The sequence below is a fragment of the Anomalospiza imberbis genome, chromosome 4 (assembly GCF_031753505.1).
Source record: "Anomalospiza imberbis isolate Cuckoo-Finch-1a 21T00152 chromosome 4, ASM3175350v1, whole genome shotgun sequence".
NCBI classification, from domain to species: domain Eukaryota; kingdom Metazoa; phylum Chordata; class Aves; order Passeriformes; family Viduidae; genus Anomalospiza; species Anomalospiza imberbis.
The window spans coordinates 11604093-11621608 of NC_089684.1; the positions used below are offsets into that span (position 1 = coordinate 11604093).

A 17516-nucleotide genomic window follows, 5' to 3' on the forward strand; every position below is an offset into this window, starting at 1 on the left:
GATAAATTTTCAGCACAACTGTCAAATAAGGAAAAATCAGGAGCAACAGCCAAAAAACCCTTACCAAAACTAAAATGAATGTAGAAGTATTTTCCAGGTAAACACCAGAAAATCAAAAGTGAACTCACATTTAGCACGCCTTGCGCAGTGACTATCATACACAGTTTCTGAATTGGAGAGATTGAGGTTTCCTTTTGAGTACTGTAAAATATTTTTAAGTAAAGGAATTCTCAAAAAGGATTATGATAGGAATACACACACGCATGTACATTACTACCCAATATCATAACCAATTACATTTTAGATAATTTTTATACATAGAAGGAAGAATCTGATAACCCTATTATTTCCACATTCTACAAGCTGTGTGTAATATCATTGCTCTGAGGACTGGTAAGGAGTATAGCTGGATTCTTCTCCAAGCAGCGCAAGACTAAATAATCTTTTGGGAGCTTAGAACTTACAAAAATTTACAATGGTTTGCAAACATTCAGAAGAGATGAAATTATTAGTATCTGAAAAACCCATTCTCCTTACTTTTATGTTAATATATACAGCTCATTTCAAAGGGTGTTGTAGAAATCTATACATTTCCAAAAAAATAGAAATTAAAAGGTATTATTTACTTGTATCAAACAAGAACAAAATCCATCAGAATTTTTGCCTAAATTTAACTACAATATTACTGGGGTTTTAGATCTCTTTCCAAGAATCTCCATATACATAGGGTATTAAGTAGATACTCCAGTAAATCCAAAGAAAATCAGAGTCAAGTCATTGCAAATTAAAATGAGGGTCTGGAAGTATATGGTTTTGATATTTGTGATGTTTGACATCCATTACTAAAACAAAATTTACAAAAATACCTTTGGTTTCTCAAAATTGTTTTGGCATTTATATCAGATGTTTTATGTTTATAAGACTTCTGTCTCATTTTAGAGACAATATTTCTCTCATTCATTTTTTCTGAAGTTTTAGTGAATAACCTTCCTTCTAACCACAAATTAAAACTGTAAAATACTTGGGCCAAAAACCAACTGCTTTCTGACAGCTTATGAGAAAGCCTTTGACCATATTAGAAAGAGATTCTAATTTATGGAGGATACTTGGTGGTATAAAGCAATAACTAGAACTGATTACGAAGTTTAAAAGTATATGGATTCCCACACAAATAAGAGCAAATGGGTACAGAGTACTCATAGAATTTGTGCTTATTTTCAACAAGGTTAACAACCAACAGCCAACATCCAAAGCTGACAGAGTTACTGTCTGAAATCTGGAGTCCTAAAAAAGTTATTCTGTCCTTAAATAATGCTATACTGCATTTTCCATTGGCAAAAAGTTAATGTTTTCTCTGAAACATTCCATGGGTGAGTAAGCATGAAATATACAAGTGGTATGTAACAAATTGAGTATAAACAGCTATTTCCTATCCCTAATATTTCCTTTAATAAGTTACATTTATGTTGTCCAAATCCCCAGTCATTGATTTCACAATGTTTTCACTAAAATCATACTCATACTTATCTGCTATTACATATTAACCTCTATCTGAAAGCTTTACAGAATATCATTATCCACAGCACTGATTCTAAATGTTTGAGCTCAAATAATGCCTGGTCAGGCTTGGCAATCCAGTGCTTGCTCTTTCACTGTTTGAGTATAAAATGGGATTTAGATGTGCCATCAGCAGGGGTTCTTAACATGTGCATGCCTTTTCAGAAGAATTAATCTTTCAAAACTGTTCTTTTTGTCCTCATTTTTGTCATAAAAGATATACTATACCAAGATTTATTACAGAGAGTTAAATATTTCCTAAGAATTTACTTATATGCCATTACTAATACCAGTATTAATTGTATGGTTGTAGTATTAGAATATAAAAAACATATTTTACCAGAATATCTCACATTTTACCAGAATATTTGGTTTTTTCAGCTATAAAATCTTATGAATTGCTGAATGAATATTTTCAATATTTTTCCAGAAAAACTAAAGGATGATTTGTGAAATTATCATTTGTTATAGTAACTTGAAAGATTGCTATTTAATCTGAATTGTCCTTATATCATTTTGGAAACAATGCCATCATTTATTTAATGGCTTAAATCAATGTCTATTGTTAGAAACACCATTTCAGTGAGCTACAATCTCTTTCTTTCTCTCAACTTGCATAATATTATACTTTTCTTAAATAAGGGTTAACATTGCCTTGCTTTAGTAAGTCTGGTTCTCTGGAAGAAATCAGAGAGGCTTGTTTAGAAAAGGATTTGACATCCATGCTCTATCCTGGTCAGAACTGGCAGAACAAACCTCTTATAAAAAGCTAGCTACATCAAAGCCTCAGAAACTCATCCACTTGTATATTTAGCTTACTTTAAAAACAAAATCAAACCAATCCCTTTTTCTTTGTCCTTTGGCTACTTTTGATGAACTATACTTTATGTCCCATAGCATTTCTTGCAGATAGTTCAGTTAGTTACCAAGCAAAACACTTATGAGACTGTATTTTCTCTAAGTTCCCATACTCATATTCAAAAGCATGTCTTAAATCTAAAGTTTCCAGCATTTTGAGAGTTTCAGTTTGACAAACTTACATAAAGCAATTAGATACCCTAAACAAAGATGATTGAATTCTGTCTTTCACAGTTTTGTGTCTAGTAACTTTCTAGCAATTTTTCTCATTCTGGCACTAGAACAACACACAGCAAGGCTATTTAGAGATGCCTTCTTTTTAATACTTACAGAGAGAATTGGGAGGATATTAAAAATATCTCCTTACAAGTCAGCACAGAAGATTATCCTGTTTTGGGTAACTTCTATCCCTGACTCAGGTTAAACTGAAATGCTTTCCTGAAAGTCACATACGATTTTTTCTAATGAAATCATCCTGTCATTTGCATATTGATAACTTGTTAGAAATTCATGTGTATCAAGGATAAAACAATTGTCCTATAATGGTCCTAGATTTCTTCACAACCGTCTTTTCTCCACAGAGAGAAGCAGAGAGTCTTGAATGAGGTGTTAATAGCCGCACTATAGGAAGATTCTTATAAAAAATGGAATCTTCTGCCAGATACTGCCTACAACAATGTGATAGCAAACAACAGGGAAATTTGAACAAAAAATTGCTTGTTTATAAACACCATGGGAGATGGACATGCAATATTCTGAGTGAAAGAAGAATCTGGACTACTCATTGTTTTATAGTTTTTACACAGAATCATTAGAATTTAACTAATCACCTTAGCCATGAGAATACCATGGAATAACTTAAATAACTGCTGATAATTCAGCAGCATCTCTAATAACCTGCTTTAGCTGTTTCAACACTAACCAAGAAGAGAGAAGTTGTTTCTCTCCAATTTTCCTCATTCTTAGACTATTGTGAGAATATTATTTACTACTTGCACTAAGGTGACTTTATGACGACTGTTCTGTTTATGCTGGATATTAAGTTCTGCACCTTTAAGACTGGTTCCAAGAGTGAAGAGGGGAAAAGAAGCGCGCAATTTGTTTGCAGAAACTGCAATTGCTCGCCCACATTCTCCTTTACGGACTGTATTGTACGCAGCACAGACAGTGAGAGCAAGCACTCCTTCGCTTTTAGTTAGTGTTTTTCAGTTAGCTGAGGCCAGAAGGTTTTTGGAACTGTTCAACTATTGTCCAATCCGAGAAGACCAGGACTATCATCTGGGGGTGGGGGGCCCAAGCTGCACTGTGGCTGGGACCTGAGCCCCGGAGAGACTGGAAGAGAGCCAAGTTACACCCCATGAAAAGGACTCTCTCTGAATTTGCCATCTCCTCAAAACAATGAAAGGTTCCATTGTTTAATATTACTCATTTTTTTCACGTTTGTGAGTACTTTGATTGTTAAATAAACAGTTTTTTCCACTTTTCTCCAAAGAAATCTTTCCCAAACCAATGAGAAAAAAGGGCCGCTTGAATTTGCTTTCCAAAAAAACCCCATTCAAAAGTTTCCTCCCAAATTTGCCCTAAACCAAGACAAATACTTTTTGGTGCTCAGTGTGTGGCTTGAGAAAATGGAAAAAACCCGTACTGATTGCATTTTAGTTTCATTTAGTCTGTAGTGGGATAAAGCAGTCAGTAGCTATGTTGCTTAAATTCATAATGTCTCTCTGGGTGAAAGCCTTCATGTGTTTCTGGTCCCTAGGCTTTTTAAAAGTTTTAGTACCTTTCTGGTCCTTAGACTTATTTTCTTATCTGGAGATAGCTCCAATATTGTCCCTAACACTAAGCTTTTACAATAGAGGGGCACGGATTTGGGCTGTTATTGTGCTGAGCATAGTAATAATGGTTTATAAGGAATTAAAAACGTACTGAAGTTAGTTCAAGATATGTATGGTTCATGGTTTCTTTGTCCTACCCTGCATCCAAGTTCCAACAGCATATTTTGGGAGTTTATTTGTAATTGCACCCAAAATGTTAGAAGAAGAGGAGGGAATGAGGCTTTCCAGCCTTTCCTTTCCTTCCCCTCTTCTGCCTTGAATCTGTCACATCAATTTTTGACAATGTTCAATTTCACCTGAATATTAAAGAGACCATTTTTTGGGTATTTTATCTAATAAGCTTCCTCTATATAGTTTGCAACTTGTCTAAAATGAGGGCTAATATGTCCAGAGGAGCTAATGAGATACCTGACCCAGGCATGGACCCAAGCATAAAAAAATCTTGAGTGGTGTGGAGAATGGGAGGCTATGGGACAAACTCTGAAATAATTTTCTGACCCTATAACCTGAGACTCCCACGTGAACAAATACAGAACCCAACTGAAAAGGGAAAATATCTGAAAGAAAAGTGCCGTGATGATTCTAATAAAAAAGCTCATTGCAATAAGCTGGCCTATGCTTACCACATGCTGCTAAATACTATAGGGCAGCAGAGAGAGGCAGGGGGGCAGGGAGATAAATCAGCAGCTACCCCAGTCACTCCGGCTGCAGCCAACACTCCAGTCACTCAGGCTGCAGCTAAACCAGACAGTGAGCCCAAGCCCGCAGCTAAACCAGACCATGAGCCTCAACCAGGGGCTGCTGCTCCTACCACAAGGTGTGGGAAACACACAACCAAAACCGATCGGCCAGTGGACAGTGATGATCCAGGGGAAGGACCCTCCAAGCCAGCTCCAGCAACTGACTCAAAATCAGAAGTCATACTGAGTCCTTTTCCCTGAAGGACCTTTGTGGCCTAAAAAAGGATTACACTCAATGACCTGATGAATCTGTAATTAATTGGTTAATCCATCCTTTAAATGCTGCAGGCAAGGCTACAATTCTGGATAATACTGAAGAGAGGCCTTTGGGATCCCTGTCACATAATCCGATTATCAACCAAGGAATCATGAGGGGGGCTAACCCTCACAATCTCTGAGCATGGATCTTAAGAAGTGTGAGACAAAGATATCTGTGTGCAAACGATCTCTATATGCAGCAACTACCACTTCATGAAATTATAAAATATGTTTGGGGAACATAAAATTAAAAAATTTGTATCTGTAGCCTTCTGCAATAAAACACATTACTGCAATGTCAGTCAATTATGAAGCCCTGTGAGATAGTGGTAGAAAAACTCAAATTTTCTTGCACCTCTTGTCTTTCTACTCTAAGAGACAAATATTCACATAGGAAAAATAAACTGGACAGAGCAAAAGTATCAGCATCAAAACTGCAGAGTCCTCTCTCAGGGACCTTCACATTTGTACCATGCTGTTTTTAATTAAGCTAGCAATTCTTGGTCTTTCATTTACACAAACACATAGAAGGGAAAAAAAAGAACATAATATTTTTCTGTACTACAGCAATAGCAGGTTGGACATTTGTATTTCTGGACATTTATAAAGGCTTTTTTTTGCCCCCACCCCCCAGATATTTTGTATTGACTCTTTATACAGGACATACAGTCCCCTGCTGTGACATATCATCAAATTCTTCTGGGACTTTAATAAAGCAAGGAGAAGGCTCATTACATAATCCCAATGGCTGTGGATACTAAAAGGATGCTTCTGCACATTGAGTATTTTTAACATACATTTCTAGGATGTTTGGTCATAACCAGCATCATGTTATGTGTTTTAGTGGAAGCTGAAGGCACACAGCTCTGCCTTCAGGGGCTGACTTGGCAACTTCACTCAGACAAGAATTTACTAGATAACAAAGTCTGGAAATATCACTGAAGTCCATTTTAAAGTTAAGTAAACATGATTAGCAAGGGAACTAAAAGGGTAGTTGTGAATTTCTGCTTCTGACAGAAAACACTGCTTATCTTACATCACTTTAGAGAGGAAGAGTTAATTCCCAGTGAGCATTATAAAAGTAAACAAAAGTTGAAGTGTATCCAAAACTCAGAATTCTAAGCAATTTCTGAGTAACATCTAAGGCAATATAACTATTTCCCTATGTATTTAAAATACTACAGATATTAATTTAAAAAAAAGACAAAATGAAGCACTTCAGAGGACTTCTCACTTCTGTATACTCTCCAATGACAATTTTATCCTGTAAGCAGTTATGAAAATTCATTAATTTTAAAGATGTAATATGCATGTTGGAGCAATTAGTTGTCAGAAAATAAAATCAGACTTTTACAATAATGTCTCCAATTCTATATGTTTCAAATAATTAATTATAAAATAAAAAACATTTTTCACAAAAGTGACAACAGAAAATGTTACTAGTGAATTCTGAAAGCTGGAAAACAAAAATGCCTCCATCCTTTAGGTAAAATCAGAAGCAAACTGCTGCAATAAAGCTGTTGTCACTCGTGACTGCTTGAGCTTTCTCTCTGTGAGTATTAACAGGTCATTTTCTCAAAGGAAGGGTGCTATCTAGCAGACATTAAACTTTCCTTAAACTACCACAGCAGCAACCCATTCCATTATGCTTTACCTTTTGGAATGTGCTGTTGATGCTTCAATTTATTCACCTATCAGGAGAATAGCTACTATTAAACCACTACTGCTACTAAACCACAAAATTGCATTCTTTGACTAGCACTTGCATACCTACTGCTATTGAAACATGGAGAGAGAGATTCTGCAGAAATACAAGGTTTTCTTACACAATTCCTATCATAGAAGCTGAACTAACAAGAGGCGGCATTCAAGTACTCTGAATGCAGGTTCTCATTAGGACTCTACAGGCTTTAAGCTTAGTAACCTTACTTCCCTTGTTCTCTTCCAAACTGAAAAAATAATAATAACACTGCACTGTACTTGCCAGCACAAATAAAAACCAACGAAATCCTTAGTTTAAGAAATCATTTACAGGGGGAAATTAAAAAGGAAACAGGTACAGATAGGAATGGTGAAAAAACGCCAAAGGACTTGCACAATGCATTTACTGGCAAGGTACTTTATGAAAGTGCAGGAGATAAACTTAGATAAATTGCCATAAGATCAGTACCTGTTAAAGTTTGGCACATACACTGCACACACACAACACTATAGAAGAGCATTTACTTCCGAGTTCTATGTCACTCTCTAACAAACAGAATAAGCAGAAAATTATATAATGAGCAAGTATCCTTCTGCAATCAGCGAGAAATTTTAAATATTATCCCATATATCACTGGCAGGTTCAAATATATTTCTAATATTTTTATACTTTATTTAGATATATTTAAAACTGGAACTAAGGTTTAGCATGTTAAACTCACATCTGCCACATTCACAAATTATCATCAGCTTATAATTTGCATGGCAGGTCATTTCATGGCAGAACTAAGGTTTAGCATGTTAAACTCACATCTGCCACATTCACAAATTATCATCAGCTTATAATTTGCATGGCAGGTCATTTCATGGCAGAACTAAGGTTTAGCATGTTAAACTCACATCTGCCACATTCACAAATTATCATCAGCTTATAATTTGCATGGCAGGTCATTGGGTAAAATAGCTGGTTTATCAATAAGAAAATATCTCGCCTAGTAATTGATGAAATAGGAATTGCAAGTATACTTTTGTGTGTGTGCATTGATATCATATCCATTTCTGCGTGAAGTGGAGAGGAAAGTTCTGCTTTTACCAAAATTTTAATACCTACATGTCTGTTCCAAGAAGGCAGTAGAGATTCTAGGTGCTATATGATGGTTTTCATATTGGGAAGCTGTAATGGATTATAAGCAATTCCACAGCTGCATGTACAGGTTGTTTTACATGGTCAACATACTAACTGTTCCACAGCCACATATTAAAAATGTAATATTAAGACATAGAGAAATTATAAGCACTTGCAGAAACCAAGAACATCAGAACAAATCAGAATACGATTATGGAGGAACACCAAACATGAGATTAATAAAGAAACAGAATGGATTTTTCACTCAAATAGGTAAGAAAATGACTTAATGATTCAAACTCTAAGCATACTGTTAACACAGTCATTTCTAGAAAACTAAATACAGGGCCTTGTAATGTCAGTTCTATTAAAGCAAACCAGTAAAAACATTTAATATTACAAAGAACTTACCAGTTCTCAAAAATAATTTTCCATAGTGTCTTTAATGAAACCTCTTTAATCAGAATTTTCACGTTAAAAATTTAGGCTTCTACCCTGTCTTTCTGAACCACTGAGAACTTAAGCAATTTGATCTGCATTTTATCTGTCAGGATCATGCAAGTATTTAAGTCCTTCAAGCAGGAAAATGAATGCAGCTAATTATTTTTCTTACTAAATACACTGCAGAGTTTGGCAAGGATACCTAAAGACTTGCCACAAAGTAACAGGCAGGAGCTCTAGAACATTCCAGATATCAATCAAGTTAGGTTTTCATGAGTTTTTTTTGACAAACACTACATATATACTATATATTATCAAAAGATAAGACACTGATTATATTTCTAGTAAACAACTGCTCTACTTGATACTAAGGCCAGCCCTTCATCATCCCCTGGAGGCACTTCCTATACCAGTGGTGGAATTATTGTGTGTAAATACAGCTATCCTGGCCTTTTGGGGTCAAAAAGCTTTGGGGTCTTTTTTGCCTTCCCTACGACTAATTTCAAACCAAATACTGAACTTCTCCTCTGCAGCCAAATTTTAGACTTGTGCTTCCAGTTTGGTGTTTCTTATAGGATATAAACAAGGCCTCTGAAAGCAGTCCAGCTGCTGTCTCTTACATGGTTTTGTCAGTGTTCTAGAAAGTAGCAATTTATTTCCTTGACATATATCTACTCAAGCAACACCGCTCCCTCCACTGGATAAGCCTTTTCCATTCCTACCTCCATAAAACCTCTAAGAGAGCAATAAGGCTTCTTAGGACAAGAATAAGGCTGACAGAGCAGGACTTGAAGCACTTGCTCAATTCTTAGGTCTTCTTTGGTATATTTAGTTACCTCTATTAATTCTGTTTATGACAGAAAAAATAGCATATAGAAATTCTGTAGCTAAGTTTCATAGCATGCACACTGAACTAGAAAAAAGCAAATGCTACTGAGTTCCAACCTCTTATTTTCGTCACCAGAAAACATTTCGTAACACAGAAAATTTAAACACAGTTAATATAAGTAAATGCAAGAGATAACGGCAGATATACCTGAGAACAAGCATGAAAAATTGAAATGACATACAAGGAAAACTTAGCAGTACAATCACAGATGGAAGAGGCATGGAAACCATCAGACAGTTGCATCACTTTCATTTAAAAAATCTGGCATATGTTAGGAGGGAACAGAAAAATAATAAAATCAAGTAGCTATATAAAGATGTGAGTTTATGATTAAGTTCCATGAGCTAGCACCCTGTCCAGCAAGTCTCCTTACTCAAGGATGGGTTCACACTTCTGCAGAGTTTTTTTTAAAGCATTGGCATGATCATCTGCAGGTAGACGGGCAGAACTAATTGCAGATGGTTTCTATGATAGGGTAAATTCCAAGAACAAGTTTATTAAGGAGTAGGCACTGGGAGTGTGAGGGTAGCCAGCACCTGAACTTTTGTTTAACAACTTGAGCTTGTGTTTAGATAGTTTAGCTACTTTTTTGGCTATATATTAAAAAGCATGCAGCAAATTAGCTATTCAGAAATTATCAGCCATTCAGCAAATTAGCTATTAGCTATTAAAATTAGCTATTAGCTATTTTAGCTATGCTAAAAACATCCTCAAATTACCTTTTTTTTTTTTTTTTTCAAATTTCTTCAAGGAAAGAATAGCAAAACAATTACTAATCAGTCCTCATATTGTTGAAGATTTCAAGCTGAAGTTATGTAGCTTTGAAATCACATTCAAACATAATAACTATTTAACCCAACTACCATTCACATAATTATGCTTGTCTATCATAGAGAACTGTAGTGTCCATAATACTTTGAAATTCATGTTATCAAAAGGAACTTTATATTTATCTATCCAGATTCTACCAAACATATTTTCCAAAGAAAATGAGGACTGGCAGAACAAGCTTTGGCCAGTTCCTCTCTCTGTCTCATAAACTGATATTGATTGATCTTGTATTTCAATTTGTTGACTAATTGAACTTCATAAAAGGTATTGTCAAAACCTGTACAAAAGGAACAAGCAGATTTTCTAAAATAAATATTGCATTTTTTTAATATTAATCATTTTCCATGTCATATTTCAGTTCAGTAAGGATTTCCAGTCTCTCATTTTGGATTAGAATACTAAGTGCTGTATGCAGAAGTTTTTTTTAAATTTCTCAACAGACCTTGGTGCCAAAGGAAGTGTTACTGCAATCTTCTGTTATATTAGTTGTAAGCTCTTTGCCTGAATCAGATGGGACCTTTTTCTAGGAAGTCGCTCAGAAGGTAAAAATGACAGATATACTATTATTGAGTTTTTAAAGTTTAGTTTTTCCTGAAAACCAAATCCGAAACTTTGAACAACATCTGTTTTAGTTTTTCAGCTTCATCTTCTACCTTCTACAGTTGGAGTGAACAGTCCTGGCAAATGGGTTTAGCTGTATCAAGACAGAGTAAACAAAGGTGGTTCAAAACAAAAACTATATCCCTTCTCATTTACCTTCCTCCTCATAAACAGCATAAGATGATATATTTACAATTTCAAAATTATATGTAGACTGGATATTTACATGGTCAGGGATGAAAGAATACCAAGGGAAATGTGGCTGCATGCCATAATCAAAGCCATGTAAAAATTAAGTACATATGATGATTAGACTGCAGGGATTAGCATGCAGGCAAGCATTTAATAATTTTGTTTGAGATTTCTATCCTGTGATACCAAGAGAATCCTTGAATATTTCTGCAGGAACTCCCAATCTAAAAGCACACTGAGAACCTCTCAGAAAATGCTGCATTCTAGAAAAACTGACCACTTCAATTTCCTTTGCTTGATAATTTCCAAGTATTAAATCCACCCAGTTATTTAGGTGAGAAAGAAAGAAAGAAACAAACAAACAAAAAAAAAAAAAAAACCAAAAAAACCCAAAAAACAAAAACCCAGAAATGTTTCATTTCAATGCTTTTAGTTCGTGATTATCAAAAAACTATCCATAAACTGTTTGCAGATGGATAGTACAACATTTCCTGCTATATTTTCTGGTTCAAAGGTGCATCAGAAACTCTTGGCATAGTATTCCACTCAACCTTGTTACATAAAAAACCAAATTGCGTTATTTACATAATCCACCCCCCACCCCCAATATTTGCTATCCTTTTCTTAGAAAAAAGCCCATTCTTGGTACCTTGAGGAGCTGGTGGTGTTGGTAACAAATGTGTGAGAGGGGCAACAGAGCTATAAAGCAACACTCAGGCAGAAAAGAGAAAGAGAACACTCTTGGAGGCACTAAAGATTTTTACAAGTTTAAAGCATGTGTTTAACCAAAAGCTTAAAATGCACAGGCTCAAGCTAGTGGCTGAACTTGTGCACTTGTAGCCCAGAAGACCAACCATATCCTAGGCAGCACCAAAAGAAGCATGACCAGCAGCTTGAGGAAGCTTACTCTCCCTTTCCTACTCCTCTTGTGAGCCCTCACCTGCAGTGTTGGATCCAGCTCTGGGGTCCCCAACATAAGACAGACATGGACCTGTTTGAACAAGTTCAGAGAAGGCCATGAAGAAGCTCAGAGGGCTGGAACACCTCCCCTGTGAAGGTGGGCTAAGAGAGCCAGGTTGCTCAGCCTGGAGAAGAAAAGGTTCTGGGGAGACCTTAGAGCAGGTCTTCCAGTACCTCAAGGGGGCCTGTGGAAGTCTGGAGCAGATAGGACATATAGGAGTAATGATAATGATAGGACAAGGAGTAATGGCTTTAAACTGAAAGAAGGAAGGTTTAGATAAGATATTAGGAAGAAATTCTTTACTATGAGGGTGGTGAGATGCTGGAAAAGGTTGCCCAGAGAAGCTGTTGCATGCCCTATCCCTTGAAGCATTCAAGGCCAGGTTGGACGGGGCTTTGAGCAGCCTGGTGTAGTGCAAGGTGTCCTTGTCCATTACAGGGGGACTGGAACTAGATAAACCTTAAGGGTCCTTCCAACTGAAACCAATCTATGATTCTATTAATTTCCCTCATGTCCCTGCTTGTCCTAGAAACCAGATTACTTTCAGTGTTAAAGTAGAAATCTGAAAAAAATACCAAAGTCCTGTGTGTACACCCTGATGGTGGCACAAACAGTATATGCATTTCATGACTGTTTCAAGGATATTTGACTTTTCTGGTTAAAATTCTGATTAGCTTCTATGTAGGTAGGATGTACACTTAAGTGTCTCCACATACTTGGGTCAGAAAACATCAGTGCCAAAAGGAGAAAAAAACTGAAAAATAAATGTATCACCTTTAACTTCTTGTTTTTCACATCTATTGTTAGAAAGGTATTCAGACTTCTATTGCTGCAGATTTTAAAAGGCTTAAAGTTCATTTGTGATTACCCTTTGACACTATGTTAACAAAGACACAAGTAAAAAGGAAATTTCTCAGCAATAACTGCCACTGTTTTTTGGGTAATGCCATTCCTTGATGTGAAATAGGCAATGAAATGTGACTTTCAACCTATTTTTCATAACATTTCCTATTTCCTCTCTTCTGTCTTCCAGTGGTCTCAGAGATTTTCACACTGATCCAAGATCACAAAAAAAAGACAACTAATGCCTTGTTTTAAAATTACTGTTATCTACTGCATTCAGTCCACAGGTGTACCAGGAGAAATTATAACAGTTCATATTCATTTTCAGGATTTGCAACTTTTGCATAAGAAATGAGTCTGAGAAAATGGGGAAAATTCCTATTTCTTAGTATATTCTCTTATACAACCTCCTCTATTTTCGTATATTATTTGTTATTAGTAAACTATAAACCCTAGTCCAAGTGCCTGTTCATCACTGAAATGGAAATGCTTCACAAGTGTTTTCCTTGTTTTAACTCCATTTTTGTTAAAAATGTATTGGTATAGAGTGAGAGGAAAAAAGCATTACAAATGAAACATCAATGTATTAATTGTGAAAACAGATGCAGAAAATGCTCTGGACTTGTACTATTATCAAGGGATTAACCTTATGTGCAGTTATCCTGCTTTACATTTTAGCAAATTTAGTTAGCATTAGTTATTTTTACTACAGTAGAAAGTATGCGTAGATCAAGGTTTAATTGAAGGTAGGCTTTATCTTTGGATAAAGATCCAAAGGTCCTTATCAACCTTGAAAGAGCAGAGCAGATGAAACAAAAGAAATGAATATGGGTAGACTTTTGCTCATGAATGTAAAGCTACATGAATCATCAAACTGTTGCCTATTCTCACATATTGTTTTTCTATCCAGCTCTTCTAAATGTATTCTAAAAAGTTTCTTACTGTTTGCAGATATCAAATACAATTATTATGGAAATAATAAACTCCCTTTAAGCTCTTTGTGGTCATTGTATATGAAAGACTTGGATAACGCTCCAACATAAAGAGGCTGAACATGAGACAACTGCAGAGAAGCTCTCTGGTCAGGTGTTAGAGTTCTAGACAGTCAGGAAGCTCTGGCACCACACTGTCATTACACTGAGTCTATGAACTTTGAAATGATGGCTTGTTACAAAGCCAACAAATATCACACAGGTACATCCAGTAACCATACGAACACCATCTTTTTTTCTCTTACTGTTTTAACAGACACATGGAAAAATAACAGTGATACCAAGCCAGTTAGATGGAAATTCTTCATTTGAAACCATAGACATGTTATATGAAGTCCTACAGGACAGCCTTGTGTCTTTTTTGCAGACATTCACACTGAGGATTATAAGTGGTTCAAGGCTCATACACAGACTTCACACTGAAATTACTATTAACATAATTTGCCTGATTTTGAGAGATGCAAAATATCTTAAGATAACACACATTGCTGGGGATCTTCTGAAACCTCATCTGTGCATTACAGCATTGTGGGCCAAAAAGTCCAAGGCACAGTATTAGCTCAACCTCCTCAAATAAGTCACTGCAGCAGAGATCAGAATCACAGAGATCAGGGGTTTTTGTCTCAGTTCAACAGTCCTTTCACTCTACAGAAACTCATGTTACAAAACATTGTGCCTTTTAACCATATTTAGAATTATTGTCTTCTAGATTTCACTTTAGCAAAATATCTGCTGTTGACTATTTCCCTAATTAATTCTATATATATTTTTTCCCAGTTTAATATTGTCATATTAAACTCTTTTAAATATTCTTAGCATCACACTGAAGCAACAACTAATGATGCCTTAAGGATTATTAAAGTGTCTGTAACCACAACCTGAATTTTTTTAGGACTTTAAAAACACTCCTCAAGCCTGAAAACACCTACAGTAACTTTCTCTAGCATGTCCACTCTTGCATTAGATTGAATTGTGATAACTCATTTATAGGTGTTGGTTACAGCTACATTGCCAAGATGCAAATTTATTTCATACTTCAAGAAGGTACTCAGTCTCTCCCTCTTGTTAAATTAAAAATAATAATAGCAAACATAAAACCAAAACTAGCCTATCATTCCCAAACTCTTTGCAATTACTTTCAGTGTTGGCTGAAGAAACTGTTTTCAGAGAATTCACAGATAAATCTGTTAAGTAATTTATAATTTATTATAAACTTGAAAAGAAAAGATTGTATTGGAAATTTAAAACCAGTCTTCCTGAAAAATAAACCTATTAATGATTTTCAGAAGCTTAAAGGTCTCTCCATAGTTAACAATTTAAAAGTTTAAATAACTTTTTAGAAAGGTTATAATAAGCGTGCTTGCTCTTATTCACTGCTAGTATGTGCTGATTCTGTCATCTAATACTCTACAGACAGATACAATTCCATAGATGAGTTCTTTTCAAGAGAGCTCATTCTCACTGTTGAGAGAGCTACTTTACTACTCAGCTAATTTTAAAGTCATCATTTTGTTCACTTTTACTAAGGAAGCAGTTTTCCAAATGTTGAAAGCTGATTTCAAATCTCTGCAGTCAGGCATTTCTTTTTCTCCTCTTGTTGGCACTCCTTCCCTTCCTTATGCTATCACTGTGCTTGGGAGCAAAATACTTGGCTGAGGAGAAGGCAAGATTTCAATTTCTAATAGCAACACAGATGTACACAGCCTTTGACCGAGCAAAACATGTATCTTGACTGCAATCAAGATCAGTCTCTTGTGCATCAAGTGTTGTTAATTGCAAAATACAGGAATAAAGTGTAATTACACAAGGGATTTCAAGGTCATCATTTGGACATCAGCAATTGAAGGGACTTTTGCAATAGTATCCCTCTCACGTTACTGTATTTTATGTTGACACTGTCTTTAAAAACAAAACAAATTTTGCATACATAGCAGTGAACGTTATACAAAGAGATGTCTTTTACACCACATTCTTTCCCTTATCTCAGGCAACCTTGCTTCTGGGAAAGAAAGCTCTGGGGTGAAATTTCTTTTTTACTGCTCTGCTGGAGACACTATCTCCTTTCTTCACGAGTGGGTCTTGCCACAGATATGTATGCTGGCTACAGGGCCACTTAGCTTTCTCCATATCACATATCATCTGCAAGTTGCCATTCTCAGCAACCTCCCTCCTATACACGCAACCACCATCATATATACTGTTACTTCACTACTCTGTCTTTCTAGTTCTTCCACTCCTCATTCCCTTGTACAGTTGCCAGAGACTGCTTAGAATGACAAAGAGCAACTGAAAGAAAAAGTGGTGAGAGTGGAAAGGGAATACTGTTGGCTTGCTGCCTCAAATGTGTTTTTGTTTTTGTGCATTTAAATTCAAACATGAGTGCTAAAATAACAGCATTTTTATATTTTGCAAGTTTCATGTGAAAATGTGGAATAAAGCAAACGACCTAGCTAAGCTTGAAAACCATGTTTCATGCTTCTTCTTAAAACACATTTTTATAATTTACAATTTCTTCTAACTATTGATGCAAATGAAATAAAGTAGCATTTTAGTTCATCACATTCCAAATATTCTTGAGGGAGATGGAAAAGAGGAGTCTGTGCAATATTAAAATCTAACTATGAGTTAACAGGGAGCATAATATTGCTTATGCATAAGGTATCACCATTAACAAAAGGTAAAAATGTTACTGTAACTTTTTTACCACTCATTTCTCTGTGTTTTCCTAGAGCTTTGCCTTCTCAGATTTTTAACTATAAGAGAGCTATTGTAATATGGCTGAAAGCAGAGAGAGATATGTGTTATACATAAACATAAGAAATAACAAAAAAATGACACACCTGAATATCCACTGACTACACAAACCCAAGCACATGCAGAAAAAAAAAGACCTAACCAGTGCTGAAAGAAAAATAGCATCCAAAAATCTCAGGCCACTATGATCTTTAGGTAGGGTGACTAGGGAAAAAAGGCGCGGAGCAACAGCCACTATAGTATGTCTCTGTTTGAGACTTTATCTCAAACCTCTCTAAAGGCATTGGGATATAGAATGTACATCCCTTTGATGTAGCACTACATAAAAGAAACAAGTCTCTCCTGTATTCAGCTCTTTGGCACATAAATCACAGCAGCAGCAAGACTGTTCAAAGGACAGACACCCTGACTGTCCATTTGTCTAATGCTAAATCGCTTCAGGCAAAAAATTGCTGTCAACAAATATCAAGTTTATAGGAAACAAAACCACTCAAAAATACTCACAGCTTTGGTTTGGCAAGCACAGGTGGTGGCTCCTTTGTGGGTGAAAGCAAGACAGCTGGAGGTGGGATGGATTTATCACCATTTGGCTTGCTGTTAATCACTCCATTTACTCCATGAAGAGGATGAATGCCATTTGATTTTTCCTCAGATGTATTGAGCTGTTGTTGAAGCTCTATCACACCAGGTCTCAACTCAGTGTTGTTTGCTTGGTGGGTATCTGTAAGTTTCTTAGGAGGCAGCTCAAGAGAGCTAATTTCAACTGGAGAAAGTGGTGAGAAATGATGGAAATCATCACTAGAGCATTCCAAGTTGGCTAAAAGAAATAAAAAAGAATGTCTCTTCAACAAGTCATAGACAAAGTACATGGTAAATACAAGGTGTATTTTCAGTTTTTTAAAGGGGAAATATCTTTGGTTCTATAAAGGTATTTTTCT

General features: G+C 35.8%; 1 protein-coding gene across 3 annotated transcripts in view; it reads right to left on the reverse strand.

The window, feature by feature from the left end:
• The window catches only part of PALLD (palladin, cytoskeletal associated protein), a 191037-nt gene that overhangs the window by 91115 nt on the left and 82406 nt on the right, over positions 1 to 17516 (reverse strand). For all 3 annotated transcript variants that reach the window (XM_068187075.1, XM_068187074.1, XM_068187073.1), the window contains exon 10: positions 17083 to 17395. In XM_068187075.1, coding sequence (XP_068043176.1) covers positions 17083 to 17395 — 313 coding nt within the window. The remainder of the gene's footprint in view (positions 1 to 17082; positions 17396 to 17516) is intronic.